The sequence below is a fragment of the Protopterus annectens genome, chromosome 9.part0 (assembly GCF_019279795.1).
Source record: "Protopterus annectens isolate FY-2018-M chromosome 9.part0, PAN1.0, whole genome shotgun sequence".
NCBI lineage: Eukaryota > Metazoa > Chordata > Ceratodontiformes > Protopteridae > Protopterus > Protopterus annectens.
This window is the reverse complement of record NC_056743.1, coordinates 1,928,982,108-1,929,008,835: the sequence shown is the minus strand read 5'-3', so window position 1 is coordinate 1,929,008,835 and position 26,728 is coordinate 1,928,982,108. Positions and strand designations below refer to the sequence as shown.

General features: G+C 36.5%; 1 protein-coding gene across 1 annotated transcript in view; it reads right to left on the bottom strand.

Moving 5' to 3' along the window:
• LOC122810833 (voltage-dependent P/Q-type calcium channel subunit alpha-1A-like) overlaps window positions 1-26,728 on the bottom strand; it is an 874,328-nt gene that overhangs the window by 363,538 nt on the left and 484,062 nt on the right. The window contains exons 5-6 of the mRNA XM_044082387.1: window positions 5,039-5,148; window positions 642-777 (exon numbers count right to left, since the gene is read on the bottom strand). Of these exons, the coding sequence (XP_043938322.1) occupies window positions 642-777; window positions 5,039-5,148 (246 nt within the window). The remainder of the gene's footprint in view (window positions 1-641; window positions 778-5,038; window positions 5,149-26,728) is intronic.

The following is a 26,728-nucleotide window of genomic DNA, read 5'->3' as shown; positions in this document are numbered from 1 at the left end:
ATCACTTCAGCTTATACGAAGTATCATAAATGCAAGTGCTAATATAGTCTTAGAAAAAAGCAGTAACAAAAAGGCACAATGATGGAAAAGAATACACAATCCTATATTAATAATTAAAATCAGAAAACAGCAGCAGGAATTGCCTTGGTTAGTATTCACTCTACTTGTATTCAGTAATGGTGGCAACAGTGATACACTTCAGTGGAAAATGACAGATGACTCAGCACACTAGAGGTCATTTTCAATGTATCATGGGAAAAGCAGAAATGATGGCTAGGATGGCTCAGTATACACAGTATATGAATACTGAGGGTAATACTTTCCCCAGCAGTGGCACCTCCTTATTTCATATTGCTTAGATTTAGCTTTTATTGGGGTTGGACAACTCTGGCTACATTCACCAGTAATAAGTGCTGAAGACAAAGCTAGCAGTGGTCATGAACTTTCACTAGTGTTGTAGCAAATATCTGTTTACTACTACCAGTTCTGTTATTTTGCACATATTTTCATATAGCCACGACTGGGAACAACATCTGTTTGTCTGTGTCTGTAAAGTGGCTGACATTTAATTTTTGTATGGTTAGCTTAATAACAGAAATCCTGCTTCCTAGCATAACATTGGTGCATAATAAATGCAGTACCTGAGAACCTGGATGGTTGTTGATGATGTCTTCTGGACGTCCTCGTTCAGGGCTCCACGTCCCTGTTTTCTGAAACATTTCCTGAGCACGCTGAGTGACCCAAGACTGACTCTCTGTCATACCTCCTTCTTGTGGGCTATTGGGAAAAAATATAAAAAGACTGATTACATGACAGATCACTGTATATGCTACCTGCCACACTTAGCATCAAAACCTGGGCTTCTGCATTTTTCCTATCAAGTGCTACTGAAAAAAAGGCCTTCCCAACCACACCTGCCATTTTTTTACTTTGCATTTTTTTTCAGACTTACTGTCACACTTCCATCACTACTGCACTCTGTAAAAATCTCACCAAATGCCATAGCAATTTGAATAAGCAGAAGTACTGTTGCTGCTGAATTCTGCAACAAGGTACTCCAGAATCTGATGTGGTTCTTCTTGGGACTAGTCTTCACTCAAGGCAGCAAAGGTAAATAGATAAACAAATGGCATGACACACAGCACAAGAGGTCCTAATCTTTACATGCTGCACAGGCTTCCTGTTTTCTATGTGGGTTCAACTCATATTTCATTTACATACAGGGATGGGAGTAAAACAGCCAGCACTTGTTCTCTTGAGGAGGTTGAGCTGGTTAGAGTCCTGCAGCAGGAGTGACACCTTGTGGCTATCAAATGTTGCAGTTCATAAACGACTTACTTGGCACTGAGTGTTCATGCATCCTTGCCAAGGGATGTAGCCATGTGAAAACATGTCCCTGCATAGCCTTAGCATAAGTGGACATGTGTGTCCATGCATCCTTGCCAAGGGATGTAGCCATGTGAAAACATGTCCCTGCATAGCCTTAGCATAAGTGGACATGCGTGTCCATGCATCCTTGCCAAGGGATGTAGCCATGTGAAAACATGTCCCTGCATAGCCTTAGCATAAGTGGACATGCGTGTCCATGCATCCTTGCCAAGGGATGTAGCCATGTGAAAACATGTCCCTGCATAGCCTTAGCATAAGTGGACATGCGTGTCCATGCATCCTTGCCAAGGGATGTAGCCATGTGAAAACATGTCCCTGCATAGCCTTAGCATAAGTGGACATGCGTGTCCATGCATCCTTGCCAAGGGATGTAGCCATGTGAAAACATGTCCCTGCATAGCCTTAGCATAAGTGGACATGCGTGTCCATGCATCCTTGCCAAGGGATGTAGCCATGTGAAAACATGTCCCTGCATAGCCTTAGCATAAGTGGACATGTGTGTCCATGCATCCTTGCCAAGGGATGTAGCCATGTGAAAACATGTCCCTGCATAGCCTTAGCATAAGTGGACATGCCAAATTAGATGGAAAGGGGAAAACATGTATTCAAAAAGTCTTCTGCCCCTCTAGGCAGGAGCTATGAGCTCCTCAGCTGTTACTCTACCTAACAGGTTATGGCTGGTGGAGGAAGGGGACAGGCAACAAATGGGCGACAGACAAAAACAGAGGTAGATGTTCATGTGGTGGGGGGCAAAATTAGCTCACTTCCGATATTCAAAATTAATATTTAAGGTCCGATTATGCCTAAGCAGTTTACTAAACATCTGTCTAGCAATGTACACCTTAGAATACCTAATTTTAAATCTTTGAGAAGATTTAAATGGTATATGTCATTACCTCTGCATAATCCATACTGTATAGAAGGTTAGTTTCCCATTTCAAAAAATATTACTATATTTGAGAAGCACTCCTGGCCACAGATTGTAAATGACCACATAACCTATTTTTGCATGTTTATCAGAAAAATAAATGATGATAGCACAGTTTTCAAAACCCAGTCTTGCTCTGTAGCACTACTAAATCATGAAATATTAAGCATGAAAAGTTGATAATTCACTGCAGTAGGTATGCATTCTGGAAAGGATACCTCAAGCAGTACTCTCATATAGTAACCTTATAAATAAAAAAACTGAAGTAATCCAGAGGGCTCGAGTAAAGTCTGGTATTCCGCCTGAGATCTAGAGAGTGGCAGGACTAACAAGAAACAGAATACCAAGGATTAGTTCAGATACTAACACTCATCCATCTACCTACTTAACTGAATAAACTACTGGAAACTTCAACAAAGTGTCTTTATTCCTCCCACAGAGAGGGTGTGACAAAAGGAGGTAATGCCAGCACAGCTAGCTGCAATTTTGTAAATAATTATATGTCATTTGTGAATATCAAACTAATTTACACAAGAGGCTGGTGTTACAAATGTATTAGAACTGTATGTCATATAAGATGCGTGTGCTACAAATGTATTAGAACTGTATGTCATGTGTATATCAAACTTATTTGTACAGATGTTTCTGTTGAAAAGGTATTTGTATAGTGCTTGTGTTTAAAATTTATCCACAGTGTGCCCTACTGGAAGAGAAAAGAAATGTACATGCACTATTGTAACTGTTTAAATGTATCTGATTTAACAGCGGAGACTGGAGGGTTAACTTCAGTCCAGCAAACTTTATTAAAATATCTGAAATTAAATCACTTTATAGTCTAAGCCATAAAGATGCTTCAATGCAGCCAGAGACACAAAGTCTGTACTAGGAAGTGTTCTGTATTGTCTTTGGGGTGAACTAATTGCTACTTTGGAAGCATGAAGGAATGCAATTGTTTTATGAGATCTGAGCAAAAGCCCTTGTCTGGGTATTTTTACAGGTAGATGCTAAATACTGCCAGCTGCCAGCAATTGGGGTTTGCATGAGCACTAGAAGTCAGATGACCAGAAATGATGTAATTCTGCAAGTTATCCCAGCAGTAATACTTCAGATATTATTTTGAGAAGTCTCTTAGTGAGACCGAGCATTCTGCATCTTGTCTTGGACCTGACAACAGCAATAAGAACCATTCACCACATCTGCCTTGCTCTAATTAAATAAGTTTCAAGGGTACAGTAATTCTCTTAGATATAGTCAGGGACATAGTAAAGCTTAGTTTAGATATTCTTTTTCTTTATTTCTTGGAGACTGTCCTGCAATGTTGTTTTAAATATTTCCTGTGATTTTGAACTCTGATGTCGCTGTGAATATATATTTAGTATTGTCTTGTTCTTTTATTATTTATTATTTATTAAATATATTTAAACCTTTCATTGTGGCTGATCTATGTAGAGATATTTAAGTTTTGAAAGTACTTGCGTATTTATTTGGTGACACTGTCTGGGCCACTCCTAAAAGCCTTGCTCTTGGTCAAACTACTATTTGCATTAATATTAATATTACACAGTAAGATTGGATACTCTTTGTCAAAGGCTTTAAAGTAGCTGATAATGAGTGACAGGTGGCAGTGGTAACTACCTTATAGTCTGAGCAGAAGGGGGCATAGCTAGTAAACCTGTGCCAGCCTTTCCTAGGTGTGTGCGTGTGTGTGTGTGTGTGTGTGTGTGTGTGTGTGTGTGTGTGTGTGTGTGTGTGTGTGTGTGTGTAAATCAAACCTCACAGAGTGTATGTGTCAGCTACTTGGGCATGGACATGAAGCACTGGTTGGACAGAGAGGGTGCTGGAGGTCTTGGCTTGCTCAGTCAGCTGAGATCTCATCTCTATAGCTGTGCCAGTGGGGAGTCTTATTGGGGATCTGGAGGAAGAGGGAGAAACCAGCCCCATACTAACTGTGGTCTTGTGTGCTCTTAAGGGAAATTGCACTTGATGCAGAGAGCTGCATCTGGAAATACTGTGCGTCTACTTGTTATCTTCCCAGTGAACATCCCCCCACTGGTGCCAGTAGTGAGGATTGAGGCTCCTTAATTACTGTTCCAGTGGAGGGTCATCACAGAGGGTATCAGAGAGACAGAGTCTCCTAGATCTGCTAGCTAAAGTGATTTTATCTGGAGTAATCCTTTGTATGCTGAACCTTATAAATCCAGCTAGACTCAGGACCTATTCTAAAAGATATATATACTGAGATGTACTGACTTCTTCAGGGTTATTTGGCTTATATGTAAAGGTTGTAGGACTCAATCCTAAGTTTGGTGAAAGCACTCATTTCATTCATTACTTTATCCTTACTAGTTGCTTCATTAGTCTTCAATGTTGTCATGGCAAGCGCAGATCATTAATAACAAAGTGAGGTGTTTATAATATTAGATGTGAGGGGAAACTGTGAATAATGAAGTTTGTGACTTTCCTGAGAGGTTCACAATATAAGATGAAAGGGAAATTGTATGTGCAAATGTATCAAGTAATGCTTATGACTTCCATGGAAGGATTTTATTAGCACAGAAAATGCAGTTAAAATATAGTTCATAAACATGACAGCCTTCATAAAACCTGAGAAGTCAGTGTGCTTAATGCTCCTAACTGTAACATAATCAAGTATTTCCATCTAGTATTTAAAGTGAATACAGAACAGATAACAATACTGATATGCACCAAAAGAAGACTTACTGGCCCATTCCTTGGTCTGGTTGTATTGAAGGCAAGGTGTTTTGCCCAGGCATACCCTCTTGTGTTGGTGATGGTGGTTCCATACGTTGAAACATTAATGGTGTCCGATTCTGTGAGGAATACAACATAGCTTGAGATGGTATCATATAGACTTAAGGAAAAAATCCAAATCACTCAGGAAGCAGGCAGGCTTTCCACTCCCATTACTATACTACAAAACATTGCTACAAGAAAGCCGAACATAAACATTGTCAAACTAAACTGTTCACGGGGAAACATTAGCACTGAACATGAAAAATAACTGTTAACGTCTTTCCTAAATGGAATATTCTTTTTTCAGTTTTCTTGAAAAAAATATTGCTTTCCTTCATAGGTTCATAGCTTAGTACTAAGCTAACTGCGCCAATTATCCCTTGTGGGACTCAAACCCTGCACCTTGTGTTTGTAAGGCAAATACCTTAACCATTAGGCCACCCACCCAACCCCAAACGTCCAACCCAAAAGTCTAACACATTGTTAGAAATTAGTTTTTTGAGATAAGTAGCCTTTCTAAACAGACTAAAAGACAACATCTGTTATACAAGATTACTAGTTATGGGGTTACTGTAATCTTCATTAATCTGTTTTAGCCTTCTCAGAATGTCCTAAAATATGAAGCACAGCAAATTAAAAACAGAGGCCTATTTTTTTTTTGTTCACTTTTGTTTCAGCTGGATTGACTCTGTTTGCAGTGGACCCAAGAAGAAAAGCTCAAACAACTATAAAAAGTGAAAATGGCCCAAGTTTAGAAGGCAGAATAAATGATTACGTGAAGCAAACATAAATTCAGTAGAATATTATTGTGTGTTACTGTAGTGAGGGAAGGGATAAAATAATAACATTTAGCACAAAGGATTTCTGTTAATGTCCAGGATATATACACAATACTGTCCAGGACATATACACAATAGTTACATTTTATATAACTTTTTCATTAAAAAAGCATGATGTTATAATGATATCTCAAACAATTTGCTGACAAAAGTACAGTAAACTCTCAGCTAACCAGAACTCAAGCAACCAGAACTCTCAAGCAACCAGAAAAAAAAATAGAAGTATAATTTTTATGTGTTGCACTTTCTGTATCCACCCCCCCCCCCCACCCCCAGCAGAAGCATACCTTACGTTTTTAGAGTTTTAAAAAGGAAGATAGGAATAAATTCCCTCTCTCCCAACCTAAGAACAAGTCAGACCAAACATATAGTATAGAGTACAGTATTAGTCAGGCCTATTTTTAATAGTAACTTTCAAGCAACCAGAAACTACAGTTATCTGGCATCTACCAATCCCCATGGGTGCCGGTTAACAGAGAGTTTACTGTGTACATGTGAACAGAACTTTTGATTATATGATTACAGTCCTAGGCAACCCTACAGATTTGGCATTTTAGTGTCATCTCTAGGAATCTGGAGAGGATGTTTTTGTTCTGGCTTGATCATGTACAAGCCAGTGCACTGAGTCACTTCAAAATAAGAATCAGGCTTGCTTGTGCCTCCTTCAAAAAACACATTCATCCAGTAAAATTATTAGTTTGCTGCTCAGACATGCTGACTAAAATGTTACATCTCCAGTGAGCTGTTACTAAGTGATGTCAATTTAGCAGGCAGCTATCCTCAGCATCAAAGGCATGTGTTTCATAAGATGTCATGACTTCCATTACTCTAGCAGTTTTATCACAGTTTTACTGTGTCTGAAAACAGAAAGAACAAGTAAGAAGAAGAAGTGAAACAGCCTGCCTAGGACTGAAAGCTTGCAGCAGTAAATAGAGAGGGTTGTAGTTAGACAGTGGCATAACATTTACTGCCAGTGAAAAAAGCAGTTAAATCACAAAGTTCTGAGCAGACCTCAGTAAAATGCTGTGTCTTTCTTTCTTTTCCATGGTCATACTTTTTTCACTATATTATTTACCAGAAGGTTCATTTTTTTTCCAGCAAATGAACGTGCCTGATAAACCAATGTTTTTTGTTTTTATAATCAGCAATATATATATTTTTAAATGAAGAACATACTGGTGAGGCACTTATTTATTAACACTTTTGAAAATGCTTATGGAAGCAGTGAAACATGTTTTCATCCAGAACAAAATGCTGCATGGTGTTTCTTTAAGTAATAAACTTCAAAAGTAGAATGGTTTGGCTTAGTTGAGATAAACTCAGTTTGCCTGTAGTTCTGACAGATCAGTACAGGGAGCAGCAAAATGTGTTAATAACAAAATAGCTTTCTAGAAAATGAATATTTTTTTAAATTGTTGTCCAGAATAAAATGATGGGTGTTGCTTCTTTATAATATGTCTCTTCTTTTAGGCAGAGCCATACTGCTTCTCATTTCTTGGCCATGGTGGAGCCCAGCCATTAACAAACTTTACAATAAGAGGAGAAAGCTATTACATGATAGAACAAACCCTGATCATTATTAGTAAAAAACTCATAAAATCAACTAAGGCCAATTTTGAGAGAAAAATTGCCATGGATTCAAAGGACAATCATAAGGCCTTTTTCAGCTATGTTAGGAACCTGGGTGGAAACTCCCAGATATGCTCAGAATTAGTCCAAATGATACAAAAATCACTGAACCCACAGACATTGCCAACATACTGGCAGACAGGTTCAGTCCCCTAAAGGAGAGATAACTATCCCAGCCGAGTGTAGCCTCCCGGACATCTCAAATAAAGCTAAAACACTGCATCAATGGGACGGATGGTGCGGCTGTGTGCTACATGAATGAAAAAGATAAGGAATTAAACCGCACATAAGGCAGCTGTTTAATCTCAGCCTACCACAGGATCGTGCCCCCAAGGAGTGCGACGCAACTGTGGTCCCATGTCACGTCTGGTCTGCAAAGCTATGGAGAGGATCATAATGGAGCTCATAAACAAAGATATAGGGACTTGCAGACATTGGACCCGACCCAGTTTGGCTTTGTCAAGGGAAGATCAAAACAGTCACCAAGGCCATTGATGAGGGAAAGGCAGTCCATACAGCCTACCTTGACCTACCAGCTGTAAACCCATATGTCACAAGATGGGTTGCAAACTGGCTTAAGGACAGAACCCACAGGGTTAGAGTTGCTGGCGGCATCTAACAGGCCAACATGGGAGGACTTGACAAAGTTTGCAGACGACTGCAAACGGATATCCTTTCAGAGGGACTCACAGAAACAGATAGCTGGTGCCAGAGCCATGGCGCTACCATATAGGTGGCAATCCACTAAGCACAGAAGAGGTTATCAGGGACCTGGGGACCCAGGTTGACAGTGGCCTGTGGTTAGAAAGACCTTCTACATTGCCCACCTGATCATGAAGGATTCACATCCAGATCTAGTGAGGTCATTGTTCCCCTGTACTCTTCACTTATCAGACCAATGATATGTATCTCACCCGACATCTGCAGCAATTGGAGAGACCCCAAAGTTCCTCCAGATTGAAGAAACTCCAGCTCTATTCAGTTGCTCAGAGGTGACATGCATGTCCAACGGATATAAACAGGACATGCTGAGGGATAGATCTATGCTGTGGAATAAAATCCCGGTCCATGTGAGGCAGAGCACCTCGCTGACTCTGTTCAAGAGAAATCTAGACCTGTGGATGGTAGATCAATCATCTCTGTGTCACTGCTGGACAGAGGCACAACAAACTAATGGGCACAGTATTTTTCATATAAGACAAAAATTTGGGCTAGGCTTATAAATGCCTTAGGGCAGATATCCTAGTATAAACCTATGAACCTATGAACCTATGTCTCCTCATTTTCCAAAAACATTGTTCAAAGCTATCAGCGTGTACTATTTTCTTTACTTTTACAATGATCCGAGCGAGCTCTCTCTTACCTTGAAACTCATTAATGTGTTGACAGATGGATTTTCAATACAACTGCAAGAGACGTGCTGAGATTCTGTAGTCAAATAGCATACAGGGAAGCTCTAATAAGCAACTATGTGAAGGGTGCAGGAATCCAAAAGACAAATCTGTAGCATCTGCTAATAGCCTATGACAGCACACTGGCAGTTGCCCTTTTTTAGGAACACTGTTTGGCAAACTGACTGTGTCAGAGTCACAAAGTCGACAGATGAAGGCTGAGGGAATTCACCCTGCACTATAAAAAGTAGCTCATTAACAGTTAATAGAATAATTCATCTGCATTAAGTACCAGACAAACTGCTGTATCCCACCATAGTGCATTTCACAATAGTGTGTGTGTGTGTGTGTGTGTGTGTGTGTGTGTGTGTGTGTGTGTGTGTGTGTGTGTGTGTAAGAAATCAAGTTAAATTATAACTAAATTCATAGCATTAAATTTGTTGACTTCATGCTGTCTTGTTTATTCAGAGACAAATAATACACACATTATCAACAAAACAAAAAATAGTACCCAAAGAACTGATTCCTTCCACTACACCATAACTGAGCAGGGTTGCAGGAAGTATTTACACACACTCATGACCAATTACAGCTCTATGTATGAGTGCATACATTCAGATGTTTGCATAAAAGCATAAAAGAAGAGCGTTAAAAAGAGATTGAGAGAAACACACCATACACATGGTAAATGGGTAGAAGGTAACATATACAATAATGTAGCTGTCTCAAGTAATGCACCTGCTTTCCATAGCTGCAGACTTGTATTCCTTGGCTGCTGCATTCTTATATTTCATAGCTAGTACCAAAGATGTTCCTGTATTCCAAAAGTAGTAACAAAGCTGGCCTACCAGTATTGCATAGTGTTGTCTCGTCCAGTGCTGTAGGAAATAAGCACATACTGCCACAGCTCTATACAGCTACCATGCTCCAAGAAGCCTCTCTCTCACTGGCTCCACATTTAGGCCAATAACTGAGACACTTCCTGGTGCACATCAGTGGCTGGGAGATGATGTGATTATAAATGAAATGGGAGATGTGGGTAAGAATGGGGACCCAGCCAGCATCTGGCCTTAGGATGCTGCCTAGGTTGCCTTGTACTGGATCCCGTCCTGCTTTTTGGCACACCCTAGGTGGATGTACATTCATATATATTTGTTTGCACATATTCTGAAGCATTAATAAAAAAACAGAACAATCTGTATGCAGTTTTCATTATTATTATCATGATGTAACACGTTCCCTTCCTTTTTAGCAATTTTCATTCACTTTGACCAGGGAAGTTGCTTCCTTTGCTTGAGGAAAGGGGATGGGGATTACTTGCAGAAAATCCCTTGTGAAACTGAGGGGCAACCATAGTGGTCAGCATATTGCAGGGTTGCTTTCCACTCCTTAGCCAACTGTCCATGGGGAGACAAATTAGAAAACCCTTAAACTGCCAGTGATTGCTATTAGAATGACAGCCCTTCCCAGTCATCTCTTGCCAAGGTGATTAGGAATACTTGTTCCAATTGTTTGGGAAAATACTGATGACCAACAAACAGTGGGTGCAAAGAGCACAAAAAAAATGCTTCATTCCAATGTTGCACAAGTTACTCAATTCCTGCTTTCCCTTAAACCTCACTCCTCCTCCTCCTGAACATTATACTGTATATTTTTCCCACATTTCCCATTGATTTCTGTTAAATTTGCTCCTCCAATATTCTAAAGATCCTACCTCCATTTTTTAATTTCCTTTACAATCTTCAAAACTTCATTAGCGGATGGTTTAGATTTCAATCTATATTTTCTAGTAATTGCTTTTTTTTTGGTAATAATATTAAACTTAGTATGGCTTTTCCAGGTAATTCACATCCTATATCCCAGTTCAAAAGAAACACTTCTTTATTAATACCATTTGTTCTCCATCATTTCTGCCAAAGTATTCTGTAGAGGATTTTTAAAATCTGCCAACTCATGATATTCCCTAAAAAAGTATTTTATTTATTTATTTATTCATTTATTTTATTTTGAAATTGTTAACTGAGGTAGAGCACTGATCCCACTGGACCTATTTCAGGCTTAGCCTGGGAGTAAACACAACAGATAAACGACATTATATATAAATTGAATCAAAAATTCAATATATACACATATTATATATATATATATATATATATATATATATATATATATATATATATATATATAAAGGAATATTCAGATACAGACTGACTAATAAAACAATATATACATGCATTATATACCGAATGGATATCTGTGTTAGCATGATGAAAGAATCATAATAAAAAGTCAGGGCAAGCTATGTAGAGGAAAGGGGACAAAGAGGTTAAGTTATATGACCAGAAAGAGACAGAGAGAGCAGTTGCAGTCTTGTAATGTGGTTTTAGTGCTGACTGGAAAATGGGGTAAGAGGAATGATTTTTAAAAAAGTAGGAAGAGATTCCTGCAATTTGAGACCAAGGACTGAGAAAGCATTGTCTGTGCATTGAAGCCTAGTTTGGGGGGGGGGGGGGGGGGTTGGAGGAGATGAACTGAGTGGTTAAGATTTCTACAGCTGTATGTTGGTGCATCTCTGAATTGTCTGGAGGCTAGTGGGGAAGGAATTCATTCTTTATAAGTTTAAGCAGCTGAGATGCAAGTAGAAAATCACCACACTGTTTCACAGGTAGACCATTAGCTTTTTACATGATTTTGCAGTGGTTGTCATTTCTTGGGAGAGAGGGATGAATCTGAAAATGGCATTGAATGGTAGATACATTTCTTGTAGAGGCTGCAGCAATCAAAGGGAGACCATAGTCTGGCTGAACCAGTAAGATACCTCTACCTATGGTATTCAACAATGTCTGGAAAGAAAAGGGGAAATCATATTAGCCAAGAAAAGGAACACTGATTTTGTGTTTGCATGTGCATGTGTGTGTTTGTGTAGTCCAGGTGCAGATGGAAATTTATGAATGGGGTCAAATTAAATCTATAGGTATACGAATGAAGTGACATTTTCAATAGTGTTATTCAGATGTTCATGGATTTGTAGAGGTCTGGAGAAAGAGGAATCATGTTGAGAAATCAACACCACTTTTCCTGAAAGAAAAAAAAAACTCAGAAAATGTTTTATGGGGAATGTCAAAAGGGAGTTTGTTACTGCAGATAAAAAATAGGAGAGGTGCCAGAATAGACTCCTGGGGACATCTTTCTGCAGAGGGACAGACATAAAGGTTGATGAGTTGAAATTTACTGAAACGTGGTGCTTAGAAAGGTAGTTTCTAAACCAGGGCAGTGTGTCATTGCTAATGCCTATTTCAAGAGGATATTGTAAGAGAAATGGATGATCAACAAGATAAAAGGCTCGGGTAAGGTCAATAAAAATGGCTCCAGTAATTAAGCTTTTGGTCATTACAGGAAAAATGTTGTTGGTGAGTGTCCAGATAGCAGTGGATGTACTGCAACCAGAACAGAGGGCATGCTCACTTTGGGAGAGAAAGTGGTATGGCTTAACTCATTCACTCCAATGGATCTCAGAAAATTTGCTCTAACTTCCAATGGGTGGAGCCTAAGCCTTTTAACAAAACCAAATTATGTCTTCACACTTCAAACAAATGTTCATATTTGTGGAACCATAGGGGTTATGAAAGAAATATAAACAGCAAACTCTTCAAGTATAAATTATGTTTATATTGGCAGCATTCTTTAGGTTCTAGGTCTTAAACCAAGTTTAATAAGTCACAGTAAAAAACAGTAACTATTACATTTTTAATATTTTGTAAACAACTTACAATATCCCAGCAACCACTCAAGTTATACACATACTGTCAGCAGCATTTTATTAATCTATCTGAGAGCTTTCATATGAGGGTAAGGATTTCTAACTGTGTTACTTGGTTGTTGAGATATTTAGAAAAATTGAAAATTAATATCTATACAAATTGATATCATAAAAACAACAGTTAATATCTATTTACTTGCACTAGACAGAGGTCAAATATGAATGCAGTTAAGTTTGGCATTGTGTAAGCTTTAAGAAGAAATCTTTTAAAACCTTGTACATAGCATGGTTTTGGAATTATTGATGCAAATATGAACAAGCAATCTTTGACGCCTAGACGCATCAGTAGGAATTAACTGCAGATGCACCTGAAGGCATCACTCTGATGTAATGAGTTAAGAAATGTAGGCATTACGATGCAAAAACAGGTTGGACATAAGAAAGTTTAAGTTCATAACTGTAATCTTGGGTTGTTGAGACTGCCCTGTAAGCCAGGCATATGTCATCCCTTAGCAACCTGCATGAGACAGAATACAGTAACAGGGCTTTCAGTCTTTCTGTGTAACACTTCTTTTGTGTACCCTATAATTTTTTGGTGAGAAACCTCTGTGGTCTCTCCAGTTATTACAGGTATCTGGTGAGGTACATGCAAAAGGAAGCACAGTGCTCAATTACTGGTCTGATGAGGGCCAAGTGTAATGGAATTATAACATCCTTAGTTAGATGCGATGCCTTTACTTAAAAGATGTGCCACATAGAAGGACTTCCTTACTACTGTGAATATGTGGTGGTCAAAGTTCAGATTGCTATCAATCTAAGTACCCAGATCACGTACCACTAAGGGTGCTGTCTATAATATAATTTGTAGGGATGTCAGCTTTCCCAAAGGGAATTTTTGCATTTAGCTTTAATCTGTGGCTTTGGCACCAATCATTTGTCTGTGTTAACCCTGTCTGCAGTATATTAACATTATTGTGGGATTCAATAGTTGCTCCCAATTTATTTATTTATTTATTTGCTATTTGTTTACCGGGAAGGTCCGACTAGTCAAGTAGTGAACTTGCAACTACTGGGTATGATTTCTAAACTTGAAATTTGACACTTGTTACATAGTTCTTTACTATTCCTATATACTGTTGTGATTTATATGTTAGTTTTTGCACTTCTAAATATTACCACTATTACTGTGTTCGGAGTCTACAGAAGTCATATCTCATACTCTTAGCTTAGCTACATCCTACATTATCACTGTTCTCTAGTTCAAACTATTAAACCCTTCTGTTTTATATGAAGATACTTTATAAAGCTATTCTTGTTTATCATACTCTTTCATTTGCATTGTCTGACTCAGAATAAGGATTAGGAAACCTCAGCCATTGGTTCATAGACAGGTTCATAGATTAGTACTAGGCTAACTGCCCTTGTGGGCTATTTTTTTAAGCCTAGCCAATTACCCCATGTGAGAATCAAACCCTGCACCTTGTGTCTGCAAGGTAAACACCATAACCATTCTGCCATCCTCCCACCCCTCACAACAACCCACCTTCCTTCCCCCAGCCTGCTCAGACCAGTACATCTACTTCTAAGCATCACAAAGGTGCAGACTCCAAGCCCTCAAACAGTTTCCACTCATGGTAATGTTTTTGTAATAGGTGACTCTATTGTCAGGTATGCAGACACCACCCTCACTAGTTTGTGTAAGAATAGGGTGATGATTAGCTCTCTTTTTGTAGCCAGGATCTATTAAATAATAAAGGTTCTTGGGTCCTATCATCCTAGTAAATATGATTATGACTTGAAAGTGGATTGTGTGAGAGTGAATTACCTTAGGCACTCTATCCAGAAGGACATGTACATGGATATTATCTAATTTACTATGCATGAGTCTGAGGAATGAAAAACACTGGTCTTGACTATGTAAGAGTATCATTCTAGAGGGATCTAGTATGATGAGATGATTTGCAAGACCTCCTGCTTTTGCCAAGGATTTTCTGAAACTCTCATACTATGTCCTTTGCATTCTGACTGAAGCCGTTGCTGCTCCCATAGTGTCTTTTTAGGCAGAGTCCATCTGCTTGAGATAAAAAAGGGATTTACACACCACAAAGTCACAGTTTTAAAAATGTTTATGGTTAGATGCTGCCAGTCAGGAAAAGAGCCTTTCTTGAAGGGAACAGAAATCCCACCAAAGACAAGAGTTCAAATAAAAGAAAAGTTGAGACTTCCAACACAAAACCGTCCAGGTTCCTAATCTGCAATTTTAATGGAATAATTCCCTCCAATGGGGATCTTTTGAGTTCCTACTCTTAACTCACAATGGGTATGGCGTGAGCTTTTTAAAAAATGAAGTTACTGCATCACAGTTCAAACAAATGCTCATAGCTCTAGAATCATACATTAAAACTGTAAATGGCAAACTGTTTAGCTCAAAATAACCTTTACAACAGTTGCATGTATTCAGTTCTAGATCAGAACTGGATATTGTGAGCCACAATACCCACAATAAATATGAGTTATATAATGTTGTATAAACAGCTTATAATATCTCATTAGCTGTTCAAGCAACACACATACTGCCAGCAGCATTATATTCATACAGCTGTGAGCTTTCCTATGAAGCTTAGCAGTTTTGTCTGTGTCAACCTAATATTGAGATACTTAAAGAAAGATAAGACTTACTGCAATACAGATAAATTACATACAAATAATATTCAATATTTCTTTATCTGCATTAGACAGACGTCAAATATCAATGCAATTGGGTTTATCACCGTGTAAGCTTTAAGATGTGTAGCATAGCTTTGGAATTATTAATGCAAATATGAACAAGCAATATTTTATATTTATAGGCATCAGTAGGATGCTTGGAGATGTCATTGGTCTGTAATGAGGAAGGAAAGCACCCCATTCATCTGGCCTACAAAATCTGTGCTCCACTAGGTCTTGACAAGCTAGTATGGCTGACACTAAGCATTAATGGTATAGCAATACAAATGAGTCTGCAACAAGGAAAGATGGAAGGCAAATGCATTTACACTATGGCAGGAAAAAAGAGCTGAGGTCTTTTAGGACAGCCCACAGAGCACAATGTTTCTATTTTGTGAAATACATTGTCCTAGCTCTCTGCTTAAAGGCAAATAAAAGGACTTGTGGAACTGTGTCAGACCTGCCAGATGTGTGTGCAGACTCAGTGACATGAATTTTGGGACAGCGGAGGGATGCCTGTATTTTGGCAATCATCTCTGCTGAACATCTGCTGTTATGGTGAGTATATGCTTGCAGCTGTAACATGTTTATTGTAATGATCATTCTGCAGGTGCTCATATAGGACCAGGAGAATACCCAGTGGTATACCTGGCATTTCCTGCAGTGGGCGGATGGCCTATACTATATCTGCATCTATATATTTATATCTAGAGATATGTATTTTGCTCAGGCTTTTGACAGAACATTCAGTTTGCAGTGTTTAGAACATGTAGGAATGGATGTTCAAGTAGCATCCTCATACATAGTTTGGACAGATACATTTTTAAAGAATGATGCTGATATGGTGAGGTGAACCATCTCTCAATATAAAAATAAAGAAATCAGCGGAACACTTAGAAAATATTATTTAGCAAATGGGTGTCTTTATTTACCCTTCATAAATAGCAAACCCAGCAGATCAGACTTCTTAGTGATGATTTCGTCCTTTCAACTTAGAATCTGACATGTCTGTGCATATCTATAGCATGCAATGTTATCTTGCTTTTGTCCCCCTCTTTATAAGAAAAGAGAAGCAGCCAGATGGATTGGTTCAATAAAACTTCAAACTCTACATTAGGCATTTCCCAGTAAACAAATGTTAAATAAATAAACAAAGGATATAGAGACTTAGCTAAGCTGAGGCAATAAGGACAGTTTTCCTTGGAGCTAAGTGTTAAGCAAATGTTAAATAAATAAACAAAGGATATAGAGACTTAGCTAAGCTGAGGCAATAAGGACAGTTTTCCTTGGAGCTAAGTGTTAAGGGGAGTGATTGACAAATGCTGATCAGTGTTTAGTGAATTACTAATCTTCAGAAATAAATGCCAGTACTGCATTTGGGGTCAACACTTAAGATCTTTAACATTCCACATGTAGAAGAAACTGTAAAAATGGCTTGCTACAAATGAAGTTTTTGTAGTTTGTTACAGTTTAAAAATTAAAGTCCTTTTAACTTTTTTCCTGGAATATGGAGACTCCCCCCTTTTTTTTGTCCTAAACTTAAAAAGTTCAAGGAGGCATCAGATCAGGGAATGGCACAAGGCACCAAAATTAATAGCTACAGTTTTTAAAGAACATATTTTTTTCTTAAAGATACCCTGTCCTTGTAAAAACAGTATATGACTTTTGAGAAATTGAAGACTGCAGCTCTGAAATCATTCTGTCTGAGGAATTGCAGCTAAAATATATTTTGAGATCTGCTGAAGTCCTAGACTCAAAAGTGTGTAGAGTTACATTTAGTATGAGGAGATCCATCATCTTCACCAGTAAGTATGTTGCAGGTAGGAACTAGATGGCTCAGCATCTGAAACTTTCCTATGGTACTACCCCCTTCCTTATTAACCAGGATGTTCAGCAAAATAGTTTCCTTTCCAGATTCCTTTTGCTGTGTATCAGGCTACAGCATCAACAAATGACAACAGGATATTATCAAAGAATTCACTTTTCTCAGAGAAAACCATAGGACTTCTTCAGAACAAAATCACCATCTGTATAAATACTTTTGTTCATTAAACAAGTAGTTAATTATGTAAACTGAACTTAAAAAACAAGTTTTTAAAGAAACTTTCAGAACATATTCTTAAAGACAAAACCTATTTTGAACTAATACAAATCAGATGTTCACTATACATTTCCACTAAATAAATATAAATATCACCAAAAAATGTCCCCCCTTTGGCGGGTTTGGTTTGGCCCGTTTTAATATGAGACCATCGTTGCAGGAAGATAATGTGACAAATACTTTTTGAGGTAGAAACTCAGCTTTTAATGATTCAAGTGTTCAGGTTAAACCGTTTAATAAGAACTGGACTACTTTTCGGAGTAATGGTGATTTTAAAGGGTAGTTAAATGATGATTTTTTTCCTTTCCTCATGAGACAATACAGAATGGAGATACTTCTTGTCCTTAATGTATGTTTGAAAGAAAACTGGTGAAAATATATACATTATAGATGGAGAACAGCAATTTGAAAGAATTTATCAACCAAAGGCAAATACCTAAAGGTTTGAGACCATTTAAGACATTTTTTAATTTTATTTTTCAAACTTCTAGTGGATTTAACTTTCCTGAGATTATGTGAACCCATTTTTTGATGTTTCTTTGTTATTGGTAGGGTTGCACAGCATCCACACCTGTTTGAATGATATTTGTGTAACACTTACACTTACAACCATTAAGGATAGAAAAAATAGGTTAAAGTTATTCAGAATAAATTAAGGCACTATCTGTGCTTCCAAAGGAGCTTGACATTGAGCACTGTTTCAGAATTAAATCCCAAGACCACAAAGATCAAGTCATTGCTTATTAGGAATGACCCTAAAACATATTGTATATCCACAAAGGACAGCTGTGTGGCAATATTATATAACACACCAAATGATAGGGAATCTCTAATAAAACAGGGAGATTTTCATTTGGTTACTGATTCATGTCAACCATGAATATCAATATAGATTAATAAGCACCTAAAAGTGTCTACAGCTCTATCCATATCCATAACTGAGATTGATTTAATAAGTCCACGGTTTGCTGTTAATCTGGACTCAAATGATTACACATATATGAGCTACAGAGAAGATATACTGGACAGACTAGACATGAGGCTGATCTTAAGGGGCCTCAACCAGTTCTTGGAAAGTTCCTACACTATAAGTTAATCACAGCATGCTTACTTTGAGTTTAGGGGATGGTCCTGTCTTAAACTCACCATTAACTTAGACGTTTAACTCCTATATTGCTAATTAATGCAGACAAGTTAGAAACATTTCCAGAGACTGATCTCTATTTTTAAACATCATTAATGCAGATTACATTTTTAAAAAAGGACATCTTTTATCCCACTTCAAAAGAATAATTTTAGTTACAACCATTTGTTCTCGCCCAAACGTTCTGATAAAGTACTCTGTAGGGAATTTTTTAAATTTGCCAACTCAATACATTCCCAGTAAGCATGTTCCCAATTATTCTCTTTTCCCTGTTACACCTCCAGCATTTGAAGTCTACATGAGGAAAAATTCTCTGAAGTCTGCTGGCACTATAAAGCACCTATGCAAACACTTCCAAGCAAAAATCCTAAACCTTCTGGACTCTGTTGCATATGTGGAAGGCATACAGATGTCTTCCAATTGCTCTTTGTATATTATCTTTCTATTCTCTAACCCAATCTTTTCTAACCTCGTTTGATTGGTTTTTATAGTTATCATGCTATATTTCATATAGCCCATTAATTATCCCTTTTTTAATAGCATCTTTGTTCTAGATCAAAAACTCTACTGTACTGGTCATTCATTTAGCAGTCCCTCAACCTTTCTCTTTTCCAGTATTCTGTTATCAGTCCTGGTAGGGAATGTAGTCTCTAAAATGCAATGCAAACTTCTGCTTAGCTCATTTCACCCTGTTACCATTCCCTGTATAGTTATTTGCTCCCAAAACACTGGGTCCCTTATTAATTTTCTCCAGCAAGTTCCAGCCTTTCTTGTCTATCTTCTATACTCCTACTTGCAGTCATCCCTATAGGTGAAATCTCCTTTCTATATTTCCATGTTGGCTTAGTTCTTAGAATAAGCTCTGCTATTTTATGAACATACAATATACTCTATGGTTGTTTTTATTCTCCTTTAGGGCCTGCATCCAAACTCCTGTCCTTATTTCTCATCCCCCCACCCCCTTCGTTATCACCTTCCAGTTTGACTTATAATGGTTTACTTGTGTTATGTATTTGAACCTTAATTGAGTGGGTCTAAAATATTCCTTCAAATCAGGTAATCCTTAACAACCTTGTTCTATGTGCAGAATCAAATTATCCTAATTAACTCTTGCCATATTCTCTTCCCAAATAAATTCCTTCAACTCTTTATTAATTATGGTCCACAACTTTTCTGGTTAATAAAATATGCCTCACCTGTATGGAAAACTAAAAGGACTAGAAACATTCTCATAGCTTGTATCTTACTAGCCACATCCATAATCATTACAGCTTCTCAGCTGATGTATTATTTTTTGTTTAACCTCTTCTAACATAGGTGCCATATTAAAATACTTTTTAATCCATATATTTAAATACTTATTGTCCACATAAGCATACGTATTGCTGGACCAATTCATATGTAGGTACATGGTTTACTGCTATAGCGTTTGTTTTATCTTCATTTATTTCATATCCCAAGAAGACTCAAAACTATCTTAAAATGTTCCATGACATCAAAATATAATTTTCTAGATTTATCTAGTACAAAATAATATCATCTGTCAATAATGCAATTTTTTACTTGATCATTATAGTTATAATCTTGAATTATTGAGTCTCTTATTTTCTTTGCTAATGTCTCTAAATATAAAGCAAATAATAAATGGGAAAAAAATACATCCTTGCCTTGCTTCTCTCTTAAAAGTTTGTCATTGAGGAATCCTACCACCTTAATTCTTTCCTTAGATCCATTATATATCCTCCTATCTAACCCTATTATTCTAACAAGGAATGGAAAGTTGCTATTGCCCTGCTCATATAGTCCCATCTGATGCTATCAAATGTTTTCTCTGCATCAAGACCCATTAAAAATAGTGGGGTTTTCTCACATTTTTCTTCCCTCTGAATCTGCATTGCTCTATTAATGTCAAATGATTGTCTCCCTCCACATAACTACATTGATCCAGATCAATCAATTTTGGCAACACTTTTACCATTATCTTGGCTTCATATAAATTCAGTTCAATTTTAAATTATTATAAATTTTTATACTAGCTGAGTATGATATACAGCCACCACTTCTTTCATCTAAGATGCTGATATTTCCATTCTTTTTAAAATATTGTTAGACAAAAACCTTCCAGATGTTTATCACTTTCTTCCCTCTCAACTTCCAAATTTTCGCAGGAATACCATATGTTCCTTCAAATGTCCCTGCTGATTGATTATGATTGATTATATATATATCATTATTTTTATTTCATTTCTTCCTATCTTAGTTATTAACTGTTGCACCTCATCTACCTCTAACCTTGGTATAACTACAGTCTTACATAAATATTTCTATTTGTACATTTTTTTTTTGTTTCCACATTCCACTGCTTTATACAAAATTTTATAGCATTTCCAAAATAACTCTAATATCTCTGTAGGATCTTGGATCATTTTTCTTGTTACAAGGACCCTAGTTTTGGCAACAACCTTTTCTACTTTCTATTGCTTAAGTCATTTTTCTAAAAGTTTTGTGCTCTAGTGTTTCTAAACTCATGTATATTATCCAAAGCATTCCTTTCTTCTCCCTTTAGCACTCTGCATTTGTTCCTTTTCTTGTTCTGTGAGATCCCCCTCTATTCTGCAACACTTTAACCTTTCTCAGTTCCTCTAATCAACTTCTATTACTCCCCCATGCTTCCCTCTCTTATTCTTACCTTATTTTTAAACTCCATTTTCATTTTATCTCACTCATTAGATCTATGTGCTGAATAAATGTCTATCTTCCCTAATAAATCTTGAATCATTTTCATTACTCATTCCTTAAATTTCTCCCTCTTTAACAGAGAAGTAGGAAAGTGCCAGTGTATCATTTTACTTGATTATCTTATATCTTTAGCTTAGTCTGTATTGCTGCGTGATCTAAAAAAGTTACTGAATGTGTGTCAAAGCTTGCAATTAATACACATGCTTCTTTGAGATATAATTTCTATCCAGTTTAGCCTAGTTCTTGTACTTTGGGGAATAATATGTAAATTCTGTCTGAGTTCACATTACTGAAATCATATTTCCTTACCACAAGTTTTCATACATTTCTTCAGTAATCTACTCTTTTTTATTATAGTTCCTCTCTAGGTCCTCCTGATGCATCCTCACTTTTGCACATCAGTTTCCAGTCCCACCCATAAATAATATTCCCTGCTGTAAACTGATTATTTCTATCATAGTTTTTGATGGAATCTAAATACAAGCCAGTGTAGTCCTTTTCCCCTGCCAATAATCCCTTACTACCACAAATCCACCATTATATTTTTCCTTCTTCTGTCATTACTACAGTCCCGTTAGCAATCAATATTATTACTCCCTTTTTCCTTTGCCCCTGATATTTTGCTGAATGCCGACCATAAAACACTTTCTTTGTCAAATTCACATGCTCATTTCTATACAAACATTGTTGTTTTCACCTTACACTTCTTAATGTAATTCAGTATTCTTTTATTTTTGCCAACACCTGTAAGACTATTTACATTCCATGATAATATGGACAAAGTAACCATTTTGATAGAACTATATTATTCCCACCTAGTATATATGGCAGTGCTTTTAAATGCATACTTCTAACTTTCAGCTTACAGGCATACATTTATGTTTGGCAGGTTAATATCTTATGTAGTTGTCTCTTCACATCCTCAAATAAACCTATGTGCCATTTTTCAAAGCTTTTTGCTTCAATAAAACACTCAAAAAAGGTAAATAGATTTTCAAAAGCCCCAGCCCCCTTTAACTTGGAAAAGGCACAGAAAACTATGTACATTTTTAAAAAATGTTCACACCTCCAGATAGGAACAGTTGTCCTGGATCAATGGTTGCACCTATAGGTATCACCTAATCTAAAATTAATTTTAACCATGCTAAAGTGCATATCATGGCTTGTGTTCCCTCTTACACTAATTGTTATATACTCTTTTTCTTATCTGAAACTACCCAGTGCTTGTATGTCAGTCAGTGTACAACAGATTGGTAAAGAAGATTAATTTTGTTTTATATTTTATTTTTTACCTATGATTTTACTGTTGTAATTTGGTGTGACTGTGTGCAACAGTGAATAAAGGACAGTCAGCATTTTAGTGTGACTGGCACAACTGGTAGACTGGGTCAGAGTTACTACCTTACGAATTGCTTCTTCTTGTACAAGGTTAGCTCAGTTAAGTTAATATTTATTTAGTTATTTTAGTGATTTCCTCATACAATTTGACTTAAATTATCAACTGTTTTAATTTCTTTGAATTCTGTGATCACTTATTTTGATTTTTCGTTTCCTTTAAAGTTAATCATTTGTAGCTGAGAATGGATTCCTTAAATGAGTATACCATTAATGATTTGCTAAAACACAAGCATCTTGCCCAGTGGACAAATGATGTATATCTGTAACACCTGATACATTGGAGACTTCTGTTCCTTATGTCAAACATCAGATGATTTGCTTATTATTATTAATAGTAAATCTAGACTTACTGAAGATGGTTGCATGTATACATATATATATATATATATATATATATATATATATATATATATATATATATATATATATATATATACTGTTGCTATATATATTAATAACTAGGCTGATGAAATAAATAACATTCAAAGTGCAAATAGGGTACATTTAGGAAAAGATGTGTCTGCTGTCAGTAAAGACCTCGCAACCCTATATTAAACATGGTACTACCGACTAAAACCTTTGGCATTCAGTATACAAGTATTCAGCAATCAGAGGATTCAGAATGTGTAGAATAAATTAAGAAAAAGAAAGGAAGACATTCAAAACAAATAACTAGGAAGAAAAAGAAAATGATTAATGTGTATAATGCACTGAGAATAACTGGTTTGTTTTGTAACACACAGATTGCAGAGAATGATAACATTGTTCAAACTGAAAATATTCAGTCTACAGAAAATTACATCATTTTCCCAACAGAAAGGGTAGAAAAGAGAAGTTATAGACAGGCTAAAAGCAAGAAATCAAAATAGAACCTGGAAGAATTAAAGAACATTACTGTAAGAAAAAAGGAGAAAGACTGAAGTTGACAACATGGTTCACGTTGTGGAAGCACAATGACAGCGGTATGATAATTGTATGTTTGCAAATGAAGTAAGTGAAAACATTAAGATTTATAAGGCTAATGGTGATGAAGATTATTTCATTTATAACAATTGATAGAGCAGGCATAATTGAATTAGGAGGAAAAGAGTCTTCAGATCTAGTCAGAAATAATATACTAGTAATTGGAAGTTCAGTTATTATAGGAACTGATATTTACATTCTCATACAGGATAATAAACATTGAAAAATACTATGCTTGCCAGCATCAAAATGCAAAATGCAGGATATGAGTAGTGCCTTAGAATACATTAAAGTAAGGAAGCGTGGAGCTGTTTTTTATTCATGATGGTACAAATTATAACATCTTCAAGAACTCTCTGTTAGTAAGGAACTCACAGCATCACAGATAGCATAGCTTGCACAGGTCTTAGGACATATTTTTCACAAATCACATATAGAAGGAGAGTCAGTTTAGCACAAATTAAAAGATTTTTTTGGGCAAATAACTACATGCCTATATGAAAAAAATAGACCATTTTAAAAAGTGGAAATGTGTAGAACATCCAATCCTAATTTTGTCCAAGTGTTTGAATAGGATGGAGTCCACCTGTCAAGACAAGGGAAGATAATTTTTGCAGCTGATATATTGCAATATTTGACTAATTCAACACACGATTATTGCTAGGTCAGAAATTTAACAGTTCACAGTTTACAATATTTGATGTACTTGAGCTGGCTGTTAATGCTAGTAGCATTAGTAATAAAGCTTTTTACTGAAAAATTTGCTATATTCACACAGAACTGATGTTTTTATTTGTGAAACATGGATAAAAACAATAACTGGAAACCAGTTCTAATATGTTCATAGGTTAGTACTAGGCTAATTGCCGTTGTGGGCCATTTTGACCCTAGCCATTTACCCCATATGAGAATCAAACTATGTACCTTGCATCTGCAAGGTAAACAACTTAACCATTATGCCAACCTCCCACCCTGTCAGGGTATAAATGCTTTTACTGTGACAGGCACTCTATGAAAAAAATCAGATGGAGGTGTCATGATCGGGATTAAAGATTAAGACACCTGTAATTATTATATGTTTGATAATAGCACCAATACTGCAGACTGCGTAAATTGCAATAAAGACAACCCTGGCACAGATAACAGTTCTTGGAGTGTGGCAACCACTAAAGTTAAGTGTTAATGACCTAGAGGAATTCTTTTATTTCTTGCATGAAACAGGAGGGAAAATAATAGTAGTTGGGGACTTAAATTTACCAGAGACAGGCTGGAATAATACTGATTCAACAACACTAATAAGGAAATGATTTACAGACTATGTTAAGGAACAGTTGGTGCAGATTGTAAACAAACCTATCAGGGAACAGAGTATACTGAGCATTGTTTGTTTTCCTAAGAAAATTACTGTTACTTCATGTCAAGTATTACCACCATTGATATGCCATGACCATGGGGTTACAAAGGTTAATTTGTTACTAGATAATTTTGCCAAAATGAAATCTAAACCAATGCACAGAAGGTTAATAACAAAATATATGGAAGCAAAGTGACCACTCTGTAAAACGTAGAGTGATGCATTCAGTGGAAAAACTGCAGAAAGAATGTGGCAAGTTTTGAAAGAGAAATTGTCTGAATGCAAAAAATAATAAAAAAAAAGTTTAACATCAGGATCTAGGCACACAATGTCAAGATGTTTTATTTCCATAAGAACAAAATAATTAAGTAGTGAGATAAACTATATAAGAAATGGAAATTAAGTCAAACTATAACCTTGAAAACTAGAATAAAACTGGACAAACAAATTAAACACAGTATAAGACAAGATCAGGAAAATTTTGAAGAAATTTTGTATAAAGCTATTGAGCATAAAAGGAAACCATTTTATAGATACATAAATGTGGTATAAGTAAAGACGTGCACATCAATAAATTAGGTGTAGATTCTAAAATTTATTCATAAACACAACAGATTATAGATATATTTACAAAACTTTATACAAAGTAATTTTGCTTCATAAAGGGAATGATAAATTGTGCTAGTAATGTCCAGCTAGCTTCAGATGCTGAAATTAAAAAACAAAGCACAGGGAGGAGACAGAATTAGTAAAAATGACATGAAAACACTACAGCATGAACTTACAGTACCATTAAATTTGTTATTCACCAGGTCATTTTAAGTATGTGGAGATTCCTCAAGATTGGAGACATACACTTGTTAAACCCATCTTTAAGGGAAAGGAGAATAGGACAAACTCAGAGTCATATAGACCCATAAATTTAGTTTCTTGATGTGAAAAAATAATAGAAATGTTATTTTGTTTATTTATTTTTTATTTATTTATTCTTTGTCTGATGTGTTAGTTCTACTAGGTCTATTTTCAAGGGGAGCCCAAGGTGGTATTTATACTACTAGGGGAAATTTGGTCAGGGCATCTGGGAACTTCACCTACTGTTGGTAGTCAGGGAAGGATTTGTGTGTTACACATCCTGACTTTCTGTTTCTTGTCACGGCATGAAGGCAGCCAGGAGGAACAGGGAGAAAATATGGCTGATTCAGTTTTGGCTGAAAATGAAGTGAAGGTTGACGAAAATGTAGTTGAAATGGTAGAACTGTTACCAGAAGTTTTTTCTGATACTGTGGATGCAGAAAAAGCAGTGATATTGGAAGAAAGGGAGATTGTAGCTGTAACAGAGATGGATTCAGAGATCAGAGTAGATTGTTTGAAGGAGAGACATTTACATCTGAGAAATACATAAGTACAACCCTTCAATCGGGAGGGTTGCGGGACGATTATTTGGAAGAAATGGTAAACCAAAGTGAACCAGAAAGTGGAGCAGCAATTTCATGGAGTGACATCATGCAGAAAATAGAAGAAGAAAAAGGAGAAGAAGACTGTGTAAGAAAAAGTTCAAGAGACAAAAACGTATGCGCAAACTGTGGGAGAAAGACCAAAGAAGAAATAAAAGAAACAAAAAAGAAATATACAG